General features: G+C 35.4%; 1 protein-coding gene across 1 annotated transcript; it reads right to left on the bottom strand.

Annotated features, from left to right (window-relative positions):
• Nucleotides 1-2,432: 2,432 nt before the first annotated feature.
• LOC129279362 (uncharacterized) lies at nucleotides 2,433-18,536 on the bottom strand. The gene is made up of 9 exons (XM_064111238.1): nucleotides 18,329-18,536; nucleotides 17,094-17,326; nucleotides 16,211-16,401; nucleotides 15,253-15,369; nucleotides 12,667-12,856; nucleotides 10,828-11,008; nucleotides 8,832-9,028; nucleotides 7,038-7,201; nucleotides 2,433-5,883 (listed from the first exon to the last, which is right to left on the bottom strand). The coding sequence occupies exons 2-9, from the start codon at nucleotides 17,306-17,308 to the stop codon at nucleotides 5,741-5,743; spliced, it is 1,398 nt and encodes a 465-aa protein (XP_063967308.1). The 5' UTR covers nucleotides 17,309-17,326; nucleotides 18,329-18,536; the 3' UTR covers nucleotides 2,433-5,740.
• Between the last annotated feature and the right edge of the window lie 9,162 nt (nucleotides 18,537-27,698).

Raw genomic sequence — 27,698 nt, forward strand, 5'->3', positions numbered from 1 at the left:
ATACAGTTGATATGAATGTCACTTTTTGTCTTACCGTGTTTATTACTCCAATTGATTTTAAGGAAAGCTGAGTTCCATTAGTAGGAGAAAATGTACATGTATGTTTATTTATAGAATATCAAAAAAATTATGTTCTCCCAATTAATTTGAAAATTGTTTTTGTCCCACCTGCATAGCAAGGCATGACTATAGGCACCACTTTTCAGTTTCTGCACTTCTCAATTCAATTAATTAATGGTTTATTCAAAGTAAAATGAGGACATGATCTTACAGCCAAAGGCTGAAGTTCAACATGTTTACGATTAACATTGAAACAATGGATTTATATTTTGTAAAATTATTTACTCAGAGTTAAGCAATATCATTGATTCAATGTGTTGTATGAAATTCTTTCTTGCATATTTTGTGAATTTATATATCATGTGTGAAAGCTGTAATTAATAAACTGTACTCAGATGCAATCAATTTTGTCAATAAGCATGTGATAATTATCATGTTATAATGCTGTTATATAACAATTATTGTGATTATAATGGTGACAATGATGATGATAGGGATGGCAGCTGTGGTGAAGATGATGATGATGATGGAGATAATGATGATGATGGAGATGATGATGATGATGGAGATAATGATACTGATGATAGTGATGATGATGATGATAGCGATGATGGTGACAGTGAATATGATGATGATGGTGATGATGATGAAGGTGATGGTGATGATGGTGATTGTGATGATGATGATGATGGTGATAATGATGGTGATGATGGTGATTGTGATGATGATGATGATAGTGATGATGGTGACGGTGAATATGATGATGATGATGATGATAGTGATTGGGAGGATGATGATGATGATGGTGATTGTGATGATGATGATGAAGGTAATGATGGTGATTGTGATGATGATGATGATGGTGATTGTGATGATGGTGATTGTGATGATAGTGATGATGATGATGATAGTGATGATGGTGATGGTTAATATTATGATGATGATGGTAATGGTGGCGATGGTGATGGTAATTACGATGGTGATGGTGGCGACGATTTATATTTGTATTTTCTCTTTTCCACACCCCCCCCCCCTTAATCTGCTTCTACAGGTAATCTGCCCACGTAAAATCCCTTGGGACCAAAAAAAATGTTTGATTTGGACCAAAGTCTACATCAATGGTAAATAATGCATGTTTTTCAGTCTGGTCGAAAAAAAGCATCAACTTTCGCAACAATTTACCTAGGTCAACTTACGCAGATTCAACAATACTGTACTGATTTGATATATCTGTTGTACAATCTCTGCCCCATTTTCCTCTCCGAGTGTATCTCTGTCATTCCTCCTCTTTCTCCAATCGAATCTGGGGCACTTGTCACGGAAGGACCTGTCAGATGTTCATCCCAACAAAGTCAGTTTTCGGACACCATACATGTACTTTCTCAGCCAATCAAAAGGAAGGAAAATCTCAATCAATTCTCTCTTTCTCCCTAACTCGAAACTATACGCTGGCCTCTTTTCTAAACCATTCCAACCACTCTGACCAATACACGGCCCCGTTCCATGAACGTTTAACTTTGCCATCCAATGTTAACTGCCATGGCATGCATGATGCTGATCAACAGCCAATCAGAATCAAGGATTCCATGCAGGTTACCATGACATGGCAATTTTACCCTTATGGTAACTTTCATGCACAGGGCCTAGGCCCTTGCCTCTCTCCTAGCCATTGATCTCCACATTCAGGCAGTCATATTAAAATCATGTAATAATGGCTGCTTGCATTTGATTGTAGTTTAGATTTGCATGTACATGTAAAAGGGAGTCACACTCAATAGGGAAAATGTTTTATTAAAAAGAAAGATCCGAGAAGCAGGTATGTGAAAGTTTGATCAACTTGTTCGGAAAATAAGTAAGGGATGAATTTCCAAAAGTTGTAAAAAGTTATTTCGAAACCAATACAGATTTTAAATTGGCTGAATAAAGTATGTCATTGTGACATACATGTAGGGTCGGAACAACTCCTTCATTTACTCCAATGCACAAAGTGACCCTCTATTAAAAATAATATTCTTCACAAATTGTACCCCTAAATTCTTTGTTTCAAGGACAATGTGTGATGCAATGTATTTTGATTATCGCTAATTGGATGAAACTGCTTAGGAGAAACCACAAATACATGCACTTGATATACATGTGAGTTCAACACATATGGGAAAGTTTTCCTTACAACAATTTACAACTTTACCAAATTGCCAATTGAAGTTTACAGCCTTAGTCATCTCATTTTCTTTAAAAAATTATGAATTTTTTATACCTTGCTCCATTTCTTCCAAACTTTCACCATTCTACTGTCCTATTTCTTCCGCTCTTCCAAGATTAAACGAACTAACGGTGTCAACTTAAATAAATACAGTGTATATAATTATAGATCAAAGAATTTGATATTTAATCATAAAAATAGCTCCATTACACTATCAATGTAACATAATTTACATTTCATCAATGCCTTCATATGTAAACTCTAATGAGCTCCACAATTCAATTAATAAAATTAAAAACAGATACCATACTTATATTGCCATTTGCAAACAACACACACAAATTCTAAAATATTACACACAACTGGTTAATAAACAATACGCATAATGTATACTATACCTATGATATGCATTAAAAAATTCATGGAGAACAAGTAGGAGTTTCTTCATAACAGATACAATACTAAATATACTAAATTGTAGGTGGGTCAAAAAACAATGTTTTCACTTTTATATTAGACATGAAAAGACAAAATAAATGTGCTGTAGTACAAAGTCTTAAATAGGATTTCATTTTTGTACAAAATTAATAAGTTCCGCTGGCCTTGGAATGATTTTAAAAGAGGAAGAGGGGGCTGAGTCTATAGTGGCCATGTGATGGTCAATTTTATGTTCCTGAACGTGGTTAATACTGAAAAGGGGGGGTGGGGCTTAAGTTTTCCGGTTCTACGGCCCCTGTTACTTGCCTGCATATCTTGAAGGGGCATGTAACAACACGCTTGCAAACGATACCTCCTACAAAAGAGCATGAGCATATGCCACTCAAAAACTTGGTATTGACGAAAGCAGATAAATTTCTTTATTCAACTATCCATTACATTTTTCATTCCTGTAATCATGGAGTTTCATTGAGTCAGCATATATAATTTTTTTTTTGTAAATCACCAATTAAAACTGCTTGCATCACCATCATTAAAATTGCTAAGATATAAATATGACGAATAATAACATGCACAATTTATAGAGCACTTAATACAAATTCATTCAAGCATTGCAAACTATTACCTCCACTTGAAATTTTGCATTGGTAAAAAAAAAATTCTCTCCAATTTGAGTATTTGACCTAGCTTAAAAACTTTGCACCTAAATTCAAATTCCTTCAAACAATTTGAAAATCAAAGATTGATAGTTATTGGTCTCTCATCTCAGTACTGATCAGGGTACCGTTTCATAAAACTTGTTATAATAACTAATTTTCAATAACAGTTTTAAGCTACCAAAATCCTTCAATCTGATTGGCTGAAAGAAAACCTGTTGTAGAGACTGTGCATTTGTTATTATAACAAGACTTGATGAAACGGGCCCAGGCACACACTTGGTAAATTCAGCACAATTCATGTATTATACATGTATGCATCTCTGTAGCACATAGTAGAGGTACAATGCTTTCATAAGCTATAATCTGTTTAATTGATCCTCAAATTGGCAACAATGCCATTCTTCTACTTATTTTCATACTTTTATAAAATGAATACATGTGTCATATCATATATGACTGAAAATTATTGTACATGTAAATCAAAATTTGTTTCTAAAAATTGCCAACATGCAATTTAACAGGGATTTATATGTTTTAATTGAAGGCATAATGCTTGTAATGAAAGATAAATTCAACATTGATAGGCTGCAAAGCAACTCAACAGCTCAAAAACATGTTAATTATACTCGTCAAAGCTACTGGTGACCATCGTGAAGTTAGATCTACAGTTTGAAATGCACGTACCGCCTTCCCCCAAATGCCTTATCTTAACAATAGGATATCATTTAAAAAGGAACTTGAATTGTCTTTATCACCGGGTATTACATTTCTAGAAGAGAAAAATAAGAATTAGAAATTAGAAATAATTGAAACATTTCAAACGTTTTGAGGAGCCAATAAAATTGTAGCAAATTATCAATCCGAGAAAATGGTGAAATATAAGACATGTTTATTAAGAATTTCGCATAATCATATGTGTACATACAGTACATATGCTGTAAATGCCAGCATTCTAACAATTTGAAACATTTTCATGATTTACAATATATATAGATAAATGTACAAAAAAGAACAAAAATATAAATTATTAATAACTATTACCATCCTCAAGATATTGCAATTCAAGTGTTTCAGAGAACATGCACCACCGATAATGATTATCATGAAAGTGTCCTTTTCCTTGCACGTCAACAAAGTTTTTATTAACAATGTACATGTAGGTAGCACGTGCCAAACATGCAAATACATGTACATGTAGAAGAAGAAAAAACATCCAATCATCAAGGAATGTGGAGTATTAAACCCTAGTTAGCAAGTGGGGTTGAGAAGAGACTGGCTGTTTTCATCGTGGGATGAATCAGAACAGCGCGAACCCAGGAGAAATTAGGGCCTGTTTAACAAAGAATTATGATTGATCCATTAACCCAAAATGTATGGAAATCCATAAATGTCATATTTTCTTTACAGGAAATTTACACGTGTCCTTCGTTAACAAAGATAAGCATGCTAAATTTTCAAGAAACCATTGAATGTATGAATACAAAGAAAAATTAGAAGATTTTGTCAAAATCAAGATTTCCACATAACAATTGTATGCACATGTAAGGCTGTTGATATGCGAATGAGAAAGCTGATGATGTCATATTGTACATTCACCATTTGATTTGCATGATTTGTTGTCGATTTAACCAGTAGTAGCTCCTGATTGAAATGCAACAATGACATATTCACAAAGGAATAGTGAGTGGGTGATATCAACAGTTTCGTCACTTGCAATCCTACCAGGGGAGCGTTTCCCCGAAAGGACTTGTCGGATGTTTAATCGGACAAGTCCTGTTTTATCCGACAGCTACCATAGTAATAGTGCTTCTCAGCCAATCAGAATCAAGGAGAAACGTCCAAGATCAGGGGCCCATTGCAGAAAAAGTTGCAATAAATCGCAACTCTAAAAATCCTGCGCAACTTAATTTTCAACAGCGCGCATTTGGGACTTGCGATTGATTCTTTGACATGCGTTTAAACGCAACTCTTTCTGCAATGAACCCCAGATCTGAAAACTTGCCTAGCAAAAATGTCGATGAAACGCTCCTCAGGATGTGAAAGTTCAAAGGTCAAATCCAATTGGGATGAACTGTCCAGCAATATGTTTTGCCAAACTTGATTTTTTATTCAAAACAAAATTTTGTTTTAACAGGCTTTACCTTAGGGCAAATCCATAAAATAGTCGACCTTTCTGTTCGTCCGACCCCCATTTTTCTCAAGTTTTACTTCACTTCATAAACTGACTGGTCATTTGAGAGCATTATAGACTGTCAAAAGAACAAGAAATCAGAAACAGAAAATTTCATTAAAGTCCCACATATAGGGGGTCGGGCATACATATTTTATGGAATTGCCCCTAAAATAATTTTTCCCTCCCCCTTTCTATCTTGAATATTCATCACCATGATTCGACTACTGACTGTATACCAGGCTTTAGAATGTTTAATCCAGATTTGAATCTATCCGGTATCGTCTTTCCCGTCCGTGCTGCTTCCGCTCCGAGAAGAGCCCCAAGGGCGGCGCCTCGGTTGCAGTTCTCACCTGGAGTTAAGAGAAATAAGGAATAAAATCCTGCTTAAATGTCAAGTCCACCCCAGTAAAATGTTGATTTGAATCAATACAGAAAAATCAAACAAGCATAGCAATGAATCGGACATAAAATAAGAAAAATTTACTACATTGTGACTTTTAAAGTGCATAAATATCTTTATGAAGATAAAACTTATATTGCCACCCTCCCCTCCTCCCCCTAAAATGCCCTTATGCATGTAATGAATGAAATAAATTAGCAATTATCACAAAATAAAAAGCATCCAATAGGCTAAAGTAAGAGTTTAACTTGAAAATACAATGTATAATTCTTCCAATCTAAAAGACGGGTCTGTACTACTCCAAAGTGGATACTGACATACTGAATGTCAATAGCAATTTTTTTTTTAAATATGTTATCAATATTATGATTCTTTTAAAGGGAAATCCAACCCAAATGAAAACTTGTTTTTATAAGGAAAATAAAAATCTGACAAGTTGATAGGTGAAAGTTTGAACAATATTGGACAAACAACAAGAAAGTTATGAATTTTTAAAAGTTGTAAATCTTGGTAATCACTATACCCATGGAGACTTCAAATTGGCCGCATATGGGATGTCATAGTGATGTAAGGCAAGGACTACTCTTTCATGTACTCCAATACATATTATGGCTAAAATGTCATTATTCCTAAAAGTTTTATTTTAAATTATATTTTTCTTTCATGAAGACATAAAACAATATACTACCTGGGTTATATTTAGATTACTGCCCCAGGGGAATGGGTACTTAGGAGAAAACCACAAATCCCTGATAATAAAGTACATGGCCTATGGGAAAGTTGTCCTTGCCCCTTGTCATAATTTACTTCCCCAGTTGCCCATTTGAAATCTATATAGTATTAGTGATCTCAATTGTAAAACAGCTATAACTTTCGTATTGCTTGTCCGATTTCTTTCAAACTTTCACCATTCTGTTTAATTTATTTTTCTCCTTCCCAACACAACATTTTATGGCCAAGGCTGGATTCCCCTTTAAATGATTTTAAGTCTTACAAGTGTATAATGGCCTGTGAAGATTACAATGTATACATAGTAGTGAGAAACAAGTTGCTCGCAACTGAAATGACAAACGGAAACAGAAAAAAATGGAATGAGAGGCTTACCTCCGCAGTTTGTGTTCGCTAAAACACCACCTTCAAAGTCGTCATGGAATTCATATGCTAGGAAAAACATGGATGTCATAGCTCCTTTCATGTAGCAAGCCAAACCCAACTGACTAACAACAGACTGGTAGATTTGTAACCTCTTCTCTGAGCCCTTCTCATACCTTATGGATAGATAGATAAATGATTTATCAATAAAAATCAAAGTACTATTGTGGCAAAAGCTGAATTGTGATGAATTCACAAGGTCATAATGACACAAAAATCTTTCAAGTGATAACACAGATTATCAATTATTAAAAAATATAATATGGTATCAAAATTGGTTGTCATCGTGGGATTTTGGAATTCAATATTTACCCCTCCCCTCAAAAAACCAAAAAGAAATAAAATGTCTGGACTGGAAAATGGGTTATGGTTATGCTGCTATAGCATATTCAATCATATCTTAAAAAATATATGGAAATATTCTACCGTTTAACAGAAAAATTAAACAGTTTAATAAAAGGTATTTTTCAATGACATGAAGATCAATAAGCAAAAGTGATTGAAGTATTTAACATGTGCAGGTCTATCTCACAGATATCTTGAAAATTCAAGATTACTAGCATGTTTATAATTACGAGTTTATGAAAATGTGGACTGTTGTCCACATTTGTTGTCCACATACATGTACGTGGTATTAATTCATCCAGTTCACTGGATGAATCAAAATCGAGAATATGTTAAAGCCAGTCTAGAGCTTAAGTAATGATTCAATAATACGATACTCAATTATCATCTAATATTCCAATCTTACATATCAGAACGTACAATCCTTAACCCTTAACCCTAATTCTCCCGGGGGGGGGGGGCCATAATGGCCCCCCCCCATCGACAATTTTAGCGATATATCTGCTGCGCGAAATTTTTTGACCTCGCCGCTCACTGACTTTTTACTTTCAAGTCTCGCACAAATTTTGAGACCAAATTTGTGACGCCCGGGTACGCGGTTACGACATTACGCAACATTATGTAAGTGCATGTCAGACCCAAAATTGCTCATAAACGTGATTTCATGTACAAATCTAATGCAAATTGTGTAATTAGCCAAAATTCATAAATGTATCATTATTTCTACCTTTACTGATTAAACTTAATTAATTTTGCTTTGTTTATGATCAGGATTAAGTCTGGAATGATTTCCATTGAAAAAACAATAAAAAACAAAAAGTAAAAAAACAAAGAAATACATAAGAAATTCATAAAACAATAAAATACATCAGAAATTTATTTCCAAACTGAAGTTTTTTTTAATTGCGATTGTTAAGAATGCTACAAAGAATATTTTTACAAAAAATTAGCATTCTAGGAGCTTTATTTAGTGAATTAGAGCAAAAAGTATGATTTATGCATAAATTAGCATAATTAATTCATATAAAATAAAATCTCATTATCTTGGAAAATTTTACCATACAGCCTTGTAGATTACATCGCACACTACCAGCGTGCACATTTTTGCGTCGCTCGCGCGATCGGCGTCCGAGATCTTAAGGGGGGGCCATAATGCCCCCCCCCCGGGACAGAATTCGCCCCTCCAACCTCTCAAACATTTTTGGTGACAAAAAATTTTCAACCGTGCCTCTCGCTGACTTTTTAATTTTAAGTCTTGCGCAACTTTTGAGATCAAATTTGCGATGCCCAGTCACGCGGTTACAAAAGGTACAATCATACGTGAGTAGGTATTTAGTAATATCAATATTGTAATCGTCAACACAAATGATCTTGAGAAATCCTGTTTGACCTTTAACTCACTTTCTTGCTTTCTTGGAGTATTCTTCAAATAGCGTCGGCAGCCTGAAATTACCAACGGGAGGCGACAGAAGAGCTTCATTGATTTTCTCTCTCAGGCTTTGCCCATTGAGGACACCATGAAGGGTACGAGCATAGACATCAACGAAGGGATCAAGGTTGTCAGAGGCATGGGTCATGCGGGTCAATCTCACAGCTTGCTGAGGGTAAGAGGTCATAGGTCATAGAAACAAAGGTCAGACTACATAAAAAGAGCAATATCAATTTCCTTTTTATGGATATATTTGTACATTGTACATGCTATTGTACATTTGCAAAAGAAAGACAAAGGCACCCTACTCTTAAGCTGCAATACATACTGCGAATGACAGTGTACAAAAGACTTCTATTTTTGCTTAATTTTTCTCAAATTATTATTTTTTTAGTCTATCAATGAAACTCCTGCCTTTCCTGTCTCAAACAAACAAATCTCTGGTCAAATGTATTTACAATAGCTAACTTTCTAACAGGATATACAATACAAAGGAGATATGTAGATTTTTCACGACTTGGCAAATAACTTTGTGCAAACTCAAATAATGAGAAATTACAGGGAATAATTTTCCTGGTATCCCATCGCAATTCGCTCCACATTTTTAAAGACTGCTACACATAAAGTCTTTTGTAAAGCATATTTTTTACATAGGAATTTACCTTACTTAGTTGAGAGCTTTTCCCTTATGACCAAACATTCTATTCAAATTTGTAAAGCAAAATTATTCCCTGAATTATAATTTGTTAAGAGTCTATCCATATTTCAAGCAATTTATAAATCTTCAAGAGTTACAGCAATGATTATCAATGACAACTGTTATAAGCTACCAGGATCCTTGTATCTGATTGGCCCGGAACAAGGGCAGAAATCTGTCCCCAAAGGTAGGGAGGACCAGGGCCTGAAAAATTTGACGAGCAAAAAGAAAAAAAAGGCTACCACCCAAAATGTAAGGTAATTTTAACCCCCCCCCCAAAAAAAAAAAAGGTTTTCACCCAAAATGTAAGGTCATTATGTCCAAAATACATATATTATTTTGATTGTGAAGTGATGTATTTTTCTCCATCATAAAAGACCAAAAATAGTAGAGGGACATTTGATATTGTGTCCCCCCTACTATTTTGGGTAGGGGGGATGCGTCCCCCTGTCCCCCCACAGGATTCCGCCCATGGCTCGGAATGAAGATCAAAGTCAGGGTGCCTCATAAAACTTGTCAGTCAGCTTCAGTAAAATCAAACTTTTCAATGACTGAGAAACACAAGTATCTGACAATCTCTACGGTAACTGCCATAGAATGGCAATTTGTCTGTGGTGAAATGCTGCATAAAGCAACACCAAAACCTACAGAAAAGTTCTGCGAAGAATTAATTATCACAGATATGAAGTTCTGCTATTAAGAAGAAACTATCTGAAATAGATTGGGATATGTTGATTATAATGCACGGATTAGTATTTTGGGGGGAATGCCCAAACTGATCAGTAATTCTATTTTGTTGAGAGTCACAAACACTCCACACAGAAACACATATACAGGACTACAAAGAAATGTTTATTCCAAAAACAGCTGTTTTGGTCATACAAATATGAGGGCATCCGAAAAGCTATTCTTTAAAAGTGGACAATTTAATATGAATGATATTCTTCATAGAAAAAGATGGACTCATGATCGTGATACGAGTTTGAATCCCCGCTCAGCCACTATCTCCATTTTAACTAAAAGAAGGCCTGAGAGTAATTTTGGTCGTCTATGTCAGCCACTCTGGCTGATTAGCTTAGACATAAAATATTTCCTATAACTGGCCATAAACCAGCTTGGCATTCATGGGGCAGAAAGCTGCTCTGCCGAGTTCCTACGGGAGTTACTTCAACAGGAACAGAACAGAAGAAATTATTTTGTTATTTGTCAAACAAGAGGAGTTCCCCGTTTCAAAATCAAAAACTCTCCCATGCACCTAAAAGTATCCTTACCTTTGCGGCCACATCTAATGGTTTGTTAGCATTCTGGATGATAAGAGGGATTGGCTGAACCAGGGCACCTATTCCATCAATATTGTGATCAAGATGTTTGTTTTCGAGGTCTTTTATCCGTTTGTCCACAAATGACATCACTTCCTCTGGTTGGGTGGGGCCACCAGCAGCATCCCAGCTCCTGTAATCAACACAGGACATTGTCAACTACAATAATGGTCATTCCATCAGGTAGGGTCCCTTTTTTGTGACATACTAGAACTGACAGACCCATGTCTCATTTAGACGAGGTAAATATCATCCAATGATCACTTCAGCAAAAAAATTGGTGTCCCAATAATAATAATGATGATAAGGTTTATATCGTGATGTAATGCATTTTTTGGTAAACATGTTGATTTAAACTACAACAAATCCAGAGAAGATTTCAAGATCAAGCAGGAATTTCTGGCCTTCCTCACAATGACACATCTGAATGAAATAGAATAGTCGATACCTATGTTACATGGACAGCTTGTCGTGTTTTTATTTCTAACCAAACCGGATGGAACTACCCCAAAGGCAAGCATTTCAAATTAAGAAATAGATTATTGAGGAAAGGATGGGTTTTTAAGGGAAGATTTGAAGCCAAGAATACTGAAAGCCTTCCCCCATTGGAAGAGCTAGGATGGCACTCCAAGGGGTTGTTACAAGAAAATATTTGCTATCTATTGCAAAAGTTTCAGATGCAATTTAACAAGCCATAGATCAATTTGATCTCAATCAATTAGTTGTTGATGGAAGATGCAGACCTTCAATCAATGGCAAATTTGCAATGAAATGCATGACTTGCAATTGATTTTGTGACCTAAAATATGGCTAGCAATTTAATGCAAGTTCCTTGCAACACCCCACAAGTATTAATAGTAACTGCTGCACAAAAACGTTTTCGGCGGATGGGAGTTTTGACAAGGGAATGCAAAGTCTACACGTGTCAGAAATTGAACAGAGATTATGAGACTGTGCGTATATTTTGATGGTATCATTGAGATATGATTGATACAGGAGTGTTCAATGAATATGCATACTTTATTGAAACACCGGATTATTAGTCTTCAGCCTAATATCTAAAACCCTGTGGCCCGTATTCTGAAGTCAGGTTTAACTTAGACCATGGTCTAACTCTGTGCTAAAATTATGGGAAGCCAAAAGTGTTAAAAATTTTATGAAGTTGTATGTTTCTTATATTTACTGTGCCCTTGCCTGATTCTTTAATGGTAAAGACAATCATCTATTCATACTTCCTAGATAACTATGAATGATTTGAGAGCCATATGAGCAGAAATATGATATCTCTACTGTTAGTGATTTATGTAACCATTGGCTATCCATACTTAAACCACAACTTTAAACCTGAGTTTAAGTTAAACCCGACTTCAGAATACGGGCCTGAATGTTTTCATTTGTTGAATATTGATAAGCTCTACTTCCATGGATTCATGTGCCCAAACATTATTTTATCTGAAATTCCTTAGCTCTTGTTTTTTTATAGTTTTTTTTAAGGGGGGGTGGTGTTGTCCCAATCCCTCTGTGCATCAAATAGTTCACCAGACAGACGTTGCACAAGAATTATGAGTTTATTATGATTATCATAGTTATAATTATAATATAATGTAATATTATAATCATAATCATAATTATAATTATAATTATAATTTTTATACCGGTAATTATTATTATCATTATTATTGTTATCAGTATTATTATTATTATTATTATACATTGTATTTGTTGTATATTGAATTTAATGTTCCCCTATATCAAGTAATATCATGTAACTTTTCCTCCATCCATACTCACTTGAAAAATTCTCTGTGGTAGGATTCTGCATAGGTGTCGTTGTGGGTGTTGGGTGTGGTCATGAAATGGACGTAGTCCGTCATGATGGAGGTTAAGATAACATCATCTGACCCGTCCGTGTCTTTAGATGCTTGGATTGCTGCCCTCAACGCACAATGAACGTTTAGTGTGTTATCACCTGCTGCCATTCCTACAAGATCAAGATAACATAATTAGAATGGTGAAATGGAATTGGATTTGTGGTATCTGAAAGTACTATAACTAGTGCTGCGACTGCTACTACCAGTACTACTTCTAGAAGTGGTTCTATCACTACAAGTAGGACTACTGCCAATAATAATAGTAATAATACTTGTTTCTATAGCCCTTACCACTGCTTCTATAGCCCTTAACACTTACTTAATCAGAAGTAAAGTGCTCTACAGTAATGCAGCAGAATTTCCCTCAGCTGGCTTTACCAGAGCTGCTATTATGCGCTCTTAGTTTCAAGGATAAATTCCTACCATGTACCCATTCACCTCACCTAGGTTGAGTGCAGAACAATGTGGGTAAATTTCTTGCTGTAGGAAAACACGCCATGGCTGGGAATTGAAACCACTCAGACTGGAAAACGAGAGTCATAACCGCTAGACCATGGCTTGATAGTAACTGCTTCTCCTACTACTACTACATCGACTACTGTTTCAAGTATATGTACTATATCTGCTTTTCCTGTTAAAATACATGGCACAGACATTCGTTAAGGCTCATGGACATCTGAAAATCAACTAATTGAAAGTCAACTGAAAGAAAAAGCATATTCTTTCTTTTAGATCAGCAATTCTAAGAGATTGGTGATTCTATGTTCTAAAGAAGCTGGTCAGGAAAAAAGGCATATCTTCATAATATAAAACGTCAGTTCACCCCCCCCCCCTAAAAAAATATATGATTAAAGTATTAAAATAATAAGGGGTATTCATGTTGCACATATATCCACATTGTTAGGGACTCCAGGCAATCCTACATATATATTACATCAGCTAAGCTAGGCTAATGCCTCCAGTGCTCGTGGAGCGTTGTGGCCCAGTGGATTAGTCTTCGGACTTTGAAACAGAGGGTCGTGGGTTCGAATCCCAGCCATGGCGTAATTTCCTTCGGTAAGAAACTGATCCACAATGTGCTGCACTCAACCCAGGTGAGGTAAATGGGTACCGGTAGGAAGTAATTCCTTAAAAAGCTGTGTGTGCTATGAACGCCTAGCTTAGCCGGGTAATATAGGAGTGCCTTGAGCACCTAACAAGGTGGATATGTGCGCAATATAAATACCCTATATTATTATTATTATATATTCAACCAAATTTCTTATCCCAATTTGTGACAGGGAAGCACGATTTCGATCATATCTCCAACACTGTGGCTGAGATTGTACTCCACCGCCACGAATACCAACAACCCTCCATAATGCTGCCACAATGGTTGATTTCAACTACGGTGTTGAAATTTGGTGTTTTTGTTGTGAAAACACCATCACCGGGCACAATACCGTATTTTAAATGAGGCTGGTGTAGGGATTGACCTCGGAAAATATGTATGACGTGTTCCGGCAATTCATGTTGTTCGCTGGTGTTGAATGTCGTCTGCTGAACCGAGCATTATGGCTAATGTTGAAGATCTATGAGTAATTTCCCAACTAACCAACACCAACCCCAAGGGATTGGGAAATCATGATTTCAAGCTCGTTAATGGTGATGGTGTTGATGATCTAAAGCTCACAAGCAGGCGGCAAACAGAATGAAACATCCCCCCAAAATTTGTTTTTTATGGATATGATAAGAGCAAATCATTAGAGTTTTATACATTGTAACGAAAAAGCATTATACTCTTTTGGATTCTTGCAGTGATTTTTGTCTTTGCAATTCTAGATTTTTCTGCAATATCTCCCTGATTTCACTTTCGTCATTGAGACTACTCATTTTAAGCTGAGATGAAAAGCAGAGCAGCGCAGAGACATGACGTCATAAGCTATCGATAACTTGATCTGTTTCCTTCTTCTGATCCTAGCTTGGTGTTGGAGCTCAGTTCAGCAGCCTTTTCAACACCATCAACAAACACTGTACTTGAAATCACCCAACTCTTGATTATTAATCAGCACGCAACACTGGCACTGGTCCGATGGTCCCAGACCGGTAGAAATTGCTGTCGGGCCAGTAACTTTTCAGAAATAGCCAGATTTACTGGTTTGACATGACTAGTAAAAATTATATCTAACTGATACAAATGATATTTTCTTCTCTTTTATAAATTATATTTATAAACATGGCTCTGGCGTCTCACAAAAATGGCTCAATAAAATTGATAAATGACTCGCATGAATTATGTTGTGTGTGTGTACTGTTTGTTTGGTTGGGGTTTTTTTTTGGGGGGTGAAAAAAATAAGCAATAAAAGACAGTTAAATACACTGAAAGCCTTTTTCTATGTTTTTCTTTTTTTCTTTGGACCAATTAATTTTAAGTTTGGACCAGTGAAAGTTGGAAAAATTGGGTATCTACTGGTCCAACATGATCAGTTCGGACCAGTAGAAAAAAAGGGTTGGTATGGAGTCCTACCTTGATGATAATGGATTGATCTGTCATTCTTAGTCCAGTACTGCAGCTTGCCATGTAAAATGATATCACCAATAATACTCTTCTGTTTCCCACTAAATGTTGATCTCCCGGCACCACCTATAAAAAAACATCAAAGTTAAAGTAAGTACGGTATCCAATACAGGTTCTCATACAATAAACTGATAATTAATCTTCAAAGGGCATCTTGACTTGTGCCTGATTACAGTCAGAAGAAAAGGAAAGATTACATTTATGACAAGAAATGGCCCATAAATTTCCAGAGAAATCATTAATAAACCAATAGATGAAAGTTTTACAGGTAAACCTGTATACAGACAAGAAATTAATTTCTAAATTTGGCAAATTGGCAAGTTAAATTGAAATCCATACATGGAATATTCTTTAATCATGCCACCTTTCGATCAGGGGGGTGTTTCACAAAGATTTAAGTATGACTTAGAGTCGCACTTAAATGTCTAGTTGCGTGCGTTATAGAAGGCACGACCGCATTGGACGGATCATGTGAAGAGGATGCACACAATTGTGTTTTGATCAATAAGATTGCACGTTGCATACTGTTGGAATTTAAGCGCGACTTTAAGTCATATTTAAATCTTTGTGAAACACCCCCCAGGACTACAAAATGTATATATGTACATTCCGAATATGACTATTATCAATTGCCAAAGAGATTATTATTCTTCTTTTTATGCATTCGGCAAAGAAAATTACAAAGAAAAATATATTTCAGTAAGAACAATACAAGATAAGATTTAATACACAAATGAACTATTCCAAATCACATTTTCCACACAGAGATGAGCACAAAACTTGCTTCAAGTTCAACGGTGCAAGTTGGAGCAGCCTATTCAACATCGTATTGTTGAATGAACTTTTCAACTTGCACACTTATGTAATATTTGGAACAATCACGCTTATAAACATTGAATATTTCTACCTGTTGCTGATATGGTCAGGATACTAGTTGGATGTCGTTTTCGAGGAGCTTCGAAACCAGTCAACCACCCATTAAAATCTCTCTTGATATTATCAACATCATAATACCAATGGACAGGCATTGATAGAGAATCGCCTATGAACATGCCGTATAGGGCTTCCTCTCTCTTCTTGTTCATGTTCGGCATGGTACTGAAATCGATGAGAACAATATTTAAACGTAAATTAATAGGGTAGCCATGAATTGCAAATTTGAGAATAACTTCTCAATTGAAGAATAACTTTTCATTAACTTTAAAAACTGGTATTTCCTTCATCTATGTACATGTATTTACATTAAAACTGTGCAAATATGAGACTGTAACGAAATAAATAAATTTGTTTTACAGAATATTAGTATACGTATGTTTACCAAGTGCTTACTGAGGAGACCTCTAGGGCATGGAACAGGCCCAAAACGAAAGACAACAATTCACTATATCTTGAGTTGAACCACTATAAATAACAAATTCATCCGGGGATGAAATTCCTTGAATCACTTAGTCATTAAAATGACAGCCAGAACAAAAGCCAGGGTTGCAAAGGCCTCTTTCATTTGTAATTCACATTTGGGACTCAATTGGAGTCAGTATTTGATAGCTAATCATTTCTTGGAGATCAAAAGATATTCGAATGAACTTAACGTCAATCACAAGATTTGAGTCCTGACAAAGAGTATGTGCTCGAAACGTCGAGAAAAACAGTTCTTTTCAGAGCTACTATCAGAAAGATTTAACCAACAGTCCTCTTGAGGACTAACCTCCGTGATGTTACCGCAAACCTCTCCATTCAGTCTTACCACCATGCAAACCTTCAAAGCTCACAAGATTTGAATGTCGGCCTACCTGTCTGAATAGGTTGATTTCTCTGATGATGTGTGGACTGAGGATGCCGACAGTTGGTCTTGGGTCTTCGGGTGCAGGTTTGTTACCACGAACCAACCAAGGATGGAGGCTGCAGCAGTGAGGGTGACCCCTGGCAGTAATCTCCGCTGTCTGGTGAAATGGGACAGGCCTTGGAGCAGATGAGTTCCCTTCCTCAAGATGGTCTTCGAAGACATAGACTTGAGTAGATGGAACTAGTATGTAAGAGAAATAATTTATAAACAAAAAGTTAAGATTAAGACAAGATATTTGTTCCAGCAATTAAGTCACCTTCACATCAAGACACCTGTAATCTCAGTATTCTTTGGTTGTTGCTGTACATGGTTTAAATATTGGCAATCTAGTCATTTTTTACTATTGTTGCCTTACTACAATGCTGGGGGGGTTCTTTTCACTTAAAATTTATTTGTTAATCCGTGGGTCTAGCATTCAATTAAGACAAGTAGCCTAAAGGTTCCAGGAAATCGTGCAAGACCTCTAATATGCAAGGTGATCAATCTTTTTAATGGTTTCCTTTTTTAATCCTTTTTTCTCTTAATTTTTCTTTCCCTTAAGTTTTTTTTTGGCTGTCATTTAAGTTTGTTTCTACTTGCTTTCCTTTTTATTTCCTTTTTCTTTTCTTAATCTTATTATTCTTATTCAATATTAATTCTTCTCTTTTTGCTGCTTATTATTTATCTTCATTTTTTCTCTTCGTCTTCCTTCTGTTCTGGTTCTTCTTCAGTTGTGAATTGTGTTAGGATGCTGAGCATAATTATATTCTCCAGGGACATTCTTAAAGGTATGCAATATATGTTAACCATATTCTACTAGGGGCCTAGCTCTCTGAGACTCTCCCTTTGTTTCCTCTTCTTTCTCCCCTTCTTCTTGGCTTGCTCTTCATTCATCATTGCTCTTCTCCTTCTCCCTCTTCTTGTCTTCTCTTCTCATTCTTCTTCTACTTCTCCTTCTCCCTTCTTCTCCTCTCGCTTCCTCATTGCTACAAAAGCAAGTAGCTCTAGATCTATATATCCATATAAGACAATGACACATTTATTCTCTTACTTCAGAAGTTCAGTTCAGTTTCGTCAGCTCAGGCAGAATTCAACACAACAAAGCATACACAAAATACAGCGTGTGGGACTGATTCCAAAAGAATCGAACTACATAACGATCTTATTCATAAGAATCAATGAATAAATGCAATGACAACATACCTATCAATGTTCAGAAAATCGTCTTTGCGCGACTTCTCTCAAAACATTCCAAATAGATATGACAGAGTTTCGCAAGCTTCGTAAAGTGTTCCGTAATAAACTAATAACTTCACACCTTAACAGCCAATGTTATGAAACCTAAGTGGGCGGAGCTTGCATAAGGGCTGGCAGTGTTGGTTACATGGCCATCTCTATGCGGTCTTGTATAATAGTCTCAGCGCAGCAGCTCAGTGGTCAGAAGTGTGGCAATAATTTTGGGCTGTGATTGGTCAACTTCTGTAGACCAGTCAGAAACCACCTGGGACCCGTAACACAAAGGTTAACGATTAATCGTGTGCTTCATATTCACGATTCATTGTAGTCAATGGAATCAATCGTAGAAAAGTTGAAGGGTTCAAAAATCTTTGTTCATGATGATCTGACTCCCACTACAGAAGCTACTTTTCAATGTTCGTCACTCACCGAAAGTTGAGCGGTCTTGGAGCAACGATGGAAACATTTTCGCTGGACTTAGGAGGCGGACTTACGAAAACAATCATCACAAGTGATGATGATATTTTGAAGCTTTGAATTGTAATTTATGTCTATTGTAGAATATCATGTTGACCTATATGCCCACTTTGAAAGAAAAAGGTTATTTCCTTGCAAGCCAAATCCCATGATAACCCAAAGTTACTTCTTTTTTTTTCCATTCAACTTTCCTTTTTAATTTCCATTTGTGTTTTTTTTCTTTCATTGCTATTTCTATTGCAATCTCTAATCATCTTTTTCTTTTTTTCATTTGCTTTTGCAATTATGTACATCTTATTTCATATACATTTTTGTATGTTTTTCTCTTATATATTATGTGTGCATCTTGACAGTCTTCCTTTTCATGCTGACATGTTCTTTATGGCGCAAACAGTTAGATTTCACTTGAAATTGTATACTCAACATCCAAATGATTAAGTATAGAAGAAGCCATTTGTAGCTCCTTAGAAAATAATTCAAGAATGCTAGAGCTTAGTGATACTGATGATTTAGGACATGCTTCTGCAATTAACTGTCAATACTATTCAGAAAATCAGTTTATTAATAGTTTTCGAGACAATCTTGAAATTGCTACTGTCTTGCATTTAAATATGAGAAGTATGCCTAGGAACTTTGATGCATTTAGTACACTAATTGAAAAATTTGAAGATAGTAAAACAGTAATTGGAGTCACTGAGACCTGGGGGGCGTTTCATGAAAGGACCTGTCGGACGTTTTATCCGACAAGTCCCATTTTATCCGACAGTTACCATAGGAACAGTGCCTCTCAGCCAATCAAAATCATGGAAAGATGTCAGATCTGACAACTTGTCGGATGAAAATATTGATGAAACGCTCCCCTGGTTCTCGAGTGAGAATGACTTAAATCTTTATCATATTCCTGGTCATAATCTTGTGTCTAATCATAGATTAGACAGGAATAACCGTCGTTTCTGGGGATTTATTCAACAATTTCTGACATTTTACTATAATCCCCATTTGGTGAGTGAGCCAACGCAGTTCAGCGGAACACCCAAAATACAGAGACTGAAGCTTTTGGTCTAATCATAGATATGCTAAAAAAGGAGGTGGAGTTGCTTTATATGTTCCAGATTCAGTGGACTTTCAATTAAGGGATGAGCTAAATATGATGGCTGAGCATATGGAATCAATATTCGCAGAGTGCTTCACCCGGGGTGCTTCATTCCAGGAAAAAGAAATGTTTTATTTGGAGTTGTGTATAGACCCCCTCAGAGTAACTTAGAGAGTTTTGTGAACGAAATGCATAGTATTCTTTCAAACCCACTTTTCGTAAACAAAACAATTTTCATAATGGGTGATTATAACATAAACCTCCTTCAGTGTGATGAAAATTATCATTATGATGCGTTTATTAATATGATGCTGTCTTTTTCCTTAATGCCATTAATTATTAAACCAACAAGGTTAACTGAAGCTTCATCTACGCTCATAGATAACATTTTCTGTAATAGACAACCTTTTCCATCCTCAGGGATTATTGTATCAGATATTTCAGATCATTTCCCAATCTTCGCTCGTTTAAATTTGGATATAGTCTGTAAACAAGAATCCAAATCAATTCGGAAAAACACTTCCGCTAATATCGCAAAGGTGCGGGCAGCCTTGATAGAAACTGACTGGAGTTAAGTTCTTAAAGAAAATGATGTGAACATATCGTTTAAAAGGTTCTTACAAAAATTCATGTCTCTGTATAATAAAAATGTACCAGTTGTAAAGCAAAGTAGAAGAAATCGTAAAAATGTTCCTATTATGCCATGGGTTACTTAGTGCTTCTTTGTTGAGATCCATTAACAAGAAAAACAAGCTGTATTATTCGTATAAAGTGCGTGGTACCGAATCTTCACGTAAACGTTATGTAAATTATAAAAATACTCTTACTTCAGTCCTTCGTACTGCAAAGAAATCATATTATCGCACCCAATTTCAAGCAACAAGAAACGATATCAAGGGAACTTGGAAAGTGATTAAGAAAGTATTCAAGTCAAAGGAAAAGATATATCATGTAAAGAGTATTGAAATTAACGGTCATGTGGTGGAAGAATGGAATATTATAGCAGACAACTTTAACGATTACTTTTGCAGCATTGGTCATAATCTTTCACGGGCAGTGCCACTTTCTCAGCAGACTTACAGAGATTTTATGAAAGAGCAAAATAGTAAAAGTTTATTTTTCTTTCCAGTAGTTCGGGAAGAACTGCTTACCATTGTGAAATCTCTTAAAAACGGGAAAAGTCCTGGTTATGATGGGGTTACTAACAACTTAATTAAAGAAATTATCTTAGGAATTATTCAACCTCTACTTCATGTCTTCAATCTATCAATGTCATGTGGGAAAGTTCCTACTGACATGAAAATTGCGAAGGTCGTACCCATTTTTAAGAAAGGAGACCCTCAATGCCTGAATAATTACAGACCTATTTCTCTATTGACTGCATTCTCAAAGATTCTTGAGAAAGTGATCTATGTTAGAACTTTGAAATTTTTCAACAAGAGTAATATATTTTCTAAATTTCGGTTTGGCTTTCGCGAGAAACATACCACCACCCATGCCTTGCTACATTTTATTGATAAAGTATCACAATCCATAGACAAAAAGATGCATACAATTGGTATATTTCTTGATTGTTCGAAAGCTTTTGACACAGTAGATCATGATATTTTGATTGGCAAATTATTACATTATGGTATCAGGGGTACAGCATTGGACTGGTTCAAGAGTTACTTAGCTGACAGGAAACAATTTGTCTTGATAAAGGATGCTGAGTCAGGTTTACAGAATGTCCCTTGTGGTGTTCCCCAGGGATCCCTCCTTGGTCCGTTATTATTTATTGTGTATTATTAATGATTTTCACTATTCCTCTGATATTTTATCGTTCATTTTATTTGCAGATGATTAAAGTTTGTATTATTCCCACAGAAATCATGAGACCCTTTTAACAGTTTAAAAACAGTTAATAGTGAACTGAGGAAAGTCACTTTGTGGATTCAAGCAAATAAATTATCTCTAAATTTGCAGAAAACAAATTATATGCTCTTTAGCAACACGATTAGAGAAGTTCCAGGTGATGTTATATTTAATGATGTGTTAATAGATAGAGTAAAGACGACCAAATTTCTGGGGTTGCATATATATAGATGAAAAACTGATTTGGAAAACCCAATCATCTATGTAAGACATTATAAAAAAATAGTGGTGTAATATACAAATTGAAATCCTTTTTCTCTACTGATATTCTTTGTATGATGTATTCAACACTAATTCTCCCGTATCTCAATTACGGTGTTCTTGCATGGGGTAATTCTCTTAAAACCAATCTAGAAAGGATGTACTTGATTCAGAAAAGAGTTTTAAGAATTGTTTGTAATGTTAACTATCGCTCGCATACTATATACCCCACTTTTTTATGAGCATAGAATTCTAAAATTACAAGATATCTATGATTTTCAACTTGGTACTCTAATGTATGCATACAATGCAGGCATCATGCCACCAGCTCTGGTCACAATGTTCATGAAAAATAGTGACATACATAACTATTATACACGAAATGCTTCTGCTTTCCACTTACCCAAGTTACATACAAGTTTTGCTTTTAGGACAGTTGTAAATACAGGACCCAGGGCCTGGAACTCTCTCAATTCAGATATAAAAATATCGGTAAGCATTTATACTTTTCAGCGTGTACTTAAACGTTATGGTTATCTTCTTAATTGTTATTTGTGAGTTGCTCTAGCCTCTAGGTTAAGATATGCTTTTATATACTATGTTGTTTTTTAATTTTGGAGCCTTAAAAACTATATAAGACTGAAGAATGTTATGATATATCAATATATATTTATCTTGTATCTTGTCTAACTGGTTTCTTCTGCAGAGGGTCAGCCCATGTTTTTTTTCCTTTCGATTCTTTTCTTGTGTTTCTTTTACCTTTGTCATGTTTTGTTTTTTACTTTACTATTATTATTATACATACGATCTTCCTCTTTTTTTCATGCCATGTTATCCATACTTATTTCTCCTTCCATCATATATCACTTAATTGTATCATATTGTTGTTAGTTTATTAGACTTCATAATTGTACATTCAAGCAATGTATTATATTCTTTTTAGTGTGTGTTTTTTGTCATTGATTAGATTTAGTTTGTCTTTTTTGTTTTATTGTTGTTGCATTTTTTAAGTTGTTTTGTTTCTTTTGTATTTCTAAAGATATTACATGTACACACTGAATACTATTCAGTCATGTACTTGAAACAAAGGAGACCCTAGCCTTACAAGCCTTGCTTTTTCACGGGTTCTCCTTGTCTTTCTCTCAATACGTAATTAGTTATTTGCTGTGTTTCTTTTTTTCTACTGTAACAATGATGTATGGTTAATTGATTTTCATTTGTAGAATGTGAAATCAAACTTGTAAGATAAAATGTATGTGCAGAAAGAAAGACGAATAAATATCTTATCTTATCTTATCTTATCTTAAAAACGTTCTACAATCATTGCTAAGTTTTGTGTTACGGGCCTCTGAATTATTTACGTAATTTATTTTATTATTATTGGGGACAATGGTACCCCCGAGTCAAGGGCGTCGATCCATTTTTCAGATGGGGGGGGGGGCAAACAAATCATGAATCAACATTCCAAAGGCATATTGAACATTTTGAGCAATGTCTGTGATCCTGAACAAGATGCGTATATAACTAAATAATTACTGCGAGCGCGAAGCGCGAGCTGAAAAAATTTGTCACCCCGACCTAAGAACTGGACATTCTAGCCACTTTTTGTAATCATGAACAGGATATAGGTGTATAACTAAGCAATTGATGCGAGCGCGCAGCGCGAGCGGGAAATAATAATGATAATAGTAATAATAATAATAATAATAATAATAATGGTGGCTAGTTATAGCGCACAGGTCCACCTCTCGGTGCTCATGGCACTTCAAGAAAAATAAACACAACACACAAACAACAATAGAAAACGAAAAAGAATACAATTTTGAATTCTCCTGAATAAACACACTATTAAACTGTTAATGGGAGATAAAATAAGTTATCAACTGGGACTTGAATGTTCTGTTGATGAAATTTTAGCGTAATTTGATAGGCAATTGATTCCATAGCTTTGGTCCTATCAGAGAAAGCATGGTCCCCCCCCCCCCCCATTTGTGTTTTGTTCTGGGTGTCTGGAGCAATAGAGCATCAGATGATGAGCGGAGACTATATACGTGCACTGCTGATATTTTGAGAAAGAGCTGCGGAGATATGTGGGGAAGAGAGAATAAATTGAATGATGTATTACGGTAAAAGAATTTTGATGGTGATTCTTTTATCAACAGGCAGCCAATGTAAGGACTGGAGGATTTGCGAGAATCAGATGGAGTCATACGTTTTAGTGTAGGTTAGGAGACGGGCAGCAGAGTTTTGTAGACGTTGAAGTTTTGTCAAATCTTTTTGTGGGCGGGTTACAGAACAATGAGGTTGAGAAATCTAAACGGGAGGAAATCAAAGCATGGATAAGTATCTAGGCTGCAGCTTTAGACAGTGACTTTCTTATGAAACTTAAATTACGTAGTTGATATCTGACATTTTGTTGGACTTGAGTGATATGATTGCGAAAAGTCATTTCCTGATCAAATATAACCCCAAGATTACTCGCTGTTTTAGACGGAGTGATACAAGAGTTGCCAAGATGGACGTGACATGACTGAAAATCAATTTTCCTAGGCATAAACTTTGATCCAAGTAAGAATTCTGATTTATCATCATTCAGTTTCAAGCAATAATATACAAGCCATGTATTAAAGGACAAGTCCACCCCAACAAAAAGTTGATTCGAATAAAAAAAGAAAAATCCAACAAGCATAACACTAAAAATTTCATCAAAATCGGAAGTAAAATAAGAAAGTTATGACATTTTAAAGTTTCGCTTAATTTCACAAAACAGTTATATGCACATCCTGGGTGGTATGCAAATTGGCAGACTGATGACGTCACCCACTCACTATTTCTGTTGTATTTTATTATATGAAATATGAAATATTCCAATTTTCTCCTCTTTGTCAAGTGAAACAGAGTTTTATTTATCCCTGAACATGTAGAATTACCATTATTTTAACAGTTTATCGTTAAGTTAAGTTGGTCCTTATTGTCAAATTTGTAAAAATTAAAATATTGTATTATTCAAACAATAAAAAACAAAAGAAATAGTGAGTGATGGACATCATTGTCTCTCTCATTTGCATGTCACTGAGTTGTGCACTTAACTATTTTGTGAAAAATTGCGAAACTTAAAAATGTCATATCTTTCTTATTTTACATCCGATTTCGATGAAATTTGCAGCGTTATGTTTGTTTGATTTTTCTCTATCGATTCAAATCAACAATTTTCTGGGGTAGACTTGACCTTTAATAAGACAATAACATTTTCACGAATTCCTGATAATTGTCCTTTTTTCAGATAGGAATCATATCGACAAGCTTTATCTCGCACTTATCATGCGTATGAAGAGGAATAGCAAGATATTTTCATGATGGCACAATGTCCTTAAAATGTCCCGGTCCTAGATCAACATAATAATTATGAAAACGTCAGCTCGCGCTTAATGTAGGAACCTAATTAATCACCTGCCCTTTTCATTATTTAACATGAATAGAGTCTCCTAACTGTTTTTAGGTCTAAATCTCATTTTCCCCGCTCGCATTAATAGGCCTATACCTATTTTGTACAAAAAGTGCTTAGAATGTAAATTTTTAGGTGAGAATGTCAAAAAATTTCAGCTCGCTCGCGTTTCGTGCTCGCATTTATTTGATTGTTAAAATATTAATCGTCTTCATGGCTAACTGCAAACAATCAAGTCCCTTTTCGATCAGGCCAGAACGTGTATTAAAAATTTCTACTCGCGCTTTGCGCTCGAAGTAATTATATACGCATCAGGACAGAATCTATGAAATGTCCTAACAATTTTAGATTATTATATATTTCATGTTGTTCAAGATAGCTAAGAAGTGACTATAATTAGGACTACCCCCTTTAAAGAAAAAAAATCAAAAAGTTTGAACGGCCGATCGGGGAAAATATGGGGTGAAATTTTGTTCTCCCCCCTATTAGCGAAAGCTGGATCTGCCCCTGTTATAGTAGATATTTAACTGTGAACAGTCTTATTAGGTCCAATTTTCGGCCAGGTTATTCATTCAAAATTTTCAGTTCGCATTTTGCACTCGAAAGGAATAGGGCCTATTTTCTTCTGTATATACAAATTTTCTACTCTGTTTTCCGACTTGAGTTAACGAAATTTTATGTGGATAAACTTTTTACACTAAAATCTGATGTGACCAAGATAGGCATAATTGTATAATTTCTGTTCTCTAGCTATTTTTATAAGACGTTTGAAGCTTCCGCGCTTCGCGCATTATTTCAAATTATCAAATCTTTTCCCATTTTGGTGGGAGCTCATAATTTCTTTCGAAAACAATCTTTTTTAATCAATAAAATAATCGGGACTATTTCCCGGGGACTATTTCCAAACAATTTTTAAAATCTATATTAAGTCTGAATAATAAGAGATCAAATCGAAGTATAAATCTAGACCTAGAGGGTAATACAAATTTGCAGTCTTGATTCGAAGAGTGCCTCAATGATTAAAAGCGATAAGCCTTGGCATTTTTTTTTGCATATAATTCGGGATATAGGCCTAATTATAACAGCGTGAATCGGTGACCATTAAAGAAATCGGAAAGTTGTCTTGATAACTCTATGATTTGAATTACGAAACGTAGTATTATTTTCAAAATGGGGAACCCTGACCACCACCTCCCCTTGATCGTTTTTTAAAGAACTGCAACCATCAGTGCTATCCACATATAAATGTAATCTAGGAAGACAGGAAACTGTACTCCATCGTCTCCGTTTTGGAGTCGCTGGTCTTAACCAAGATCTACTAAGATTAGGGATCCATCAAACAGGGTTTTGTGATAGATGTGCTGAGGTAGAAACTGTCAGACATTATCTTTTACATTGTCCAAAATATATAATTGAAAGATCAATGCTCCTTGTAGAATTGAATGAATCACAGCCAGGACAAATAATGGAGTATTTAAAAAAAGATGACCCAGGGATACAGAAAGAATTTTTACGTTTCGTTTCGAGAACGAAACGTTTTAGTAAGGAGTGATGTACTATTATTATATTGTATTGTTTATAAGAAATATGAAAGGATATGCTTGTACAAGTCTAATGTGAAAACAATATATATATATACATAATAATGTATGATATAATATATATATGATATGTTCTTCACATAATATAACTTACAAAGCCCACAAGTGTTTTCGCCTTGTTGTTGTTGTTTAAACAAAAAAAGAAACAAATTATTTTAATGTTTAACCCATCTGTAAGCACAGGTACATTAGCGCCCCCTCGTCTATGCATGGGTGACCTAGGCATTTATGTCCGAAAAATCGGCACAATGCATGTACCGCGCGTGCCCGGTATGATTCCATCTTTGAAAGGGCAGGGCAAGCGCAATATACACAACAAAAAAAGTAAGTCCCCCCTTAAACAAACATCAATAATTTCCGAACCAATGCGAGTTTTTGATATATTTTTACATGAGCGTGTAGGTAATTTTATAAGCTACCCTCTGTGTAAACGTTATGGACGTATTTTACTTCATGCTTCAGTGAGCACCGTCAGAAGGCAAAAAATTTCACTTTTCAAAAGTCACAATTAAGCCAAATATCATGACTTTGATTCCATTTTATTAGAACTAATTCCACATTCTCATCATGAAAAATAGTCAGAAGGCTTGTAAAAGGTACTCTCTA

Source organism: Lytechinus pictus, chromosome 16 (assembly GCF_037042905.1).
Source record: "Lytechinus pictus isolate F3 Inbred chromosome 16, Lp3.0, whole genome shotgun sequence".
NCBI classification, from domain to species: domain Eukaryota; kingdom Metazoa; phylum Echinodermata; class Echinoidea; order Temnopleuroida; family Toxopneustidae; genus Lytechinus; species Lytechinus pictus.

Bases quoted from the DNA above. Each gene is read 5' to 3' on its own strand.
- LOC129279362 (XM_064111238.1), bottom strand. From the start codon at position 17,308: ATGTCTTCGAAGACCATCTTGAGGAAGGGAACTCATCTGCTCCAAGGC. The intron at 15,370-16,210 runs GTAGAAATATTC...GTTTTTTTATAG, and splicing joins CCTGACCATATCAGCAACAG to GTGGTGCCGGGAGATCAACA. The intron at 12,857-15,252 runs GTAGGACTCCAT...TTGATCTTGTAG, and splicing joins ATCAATCCATTATCATCAAG to GAATGGCAGCAGGTGATAAC.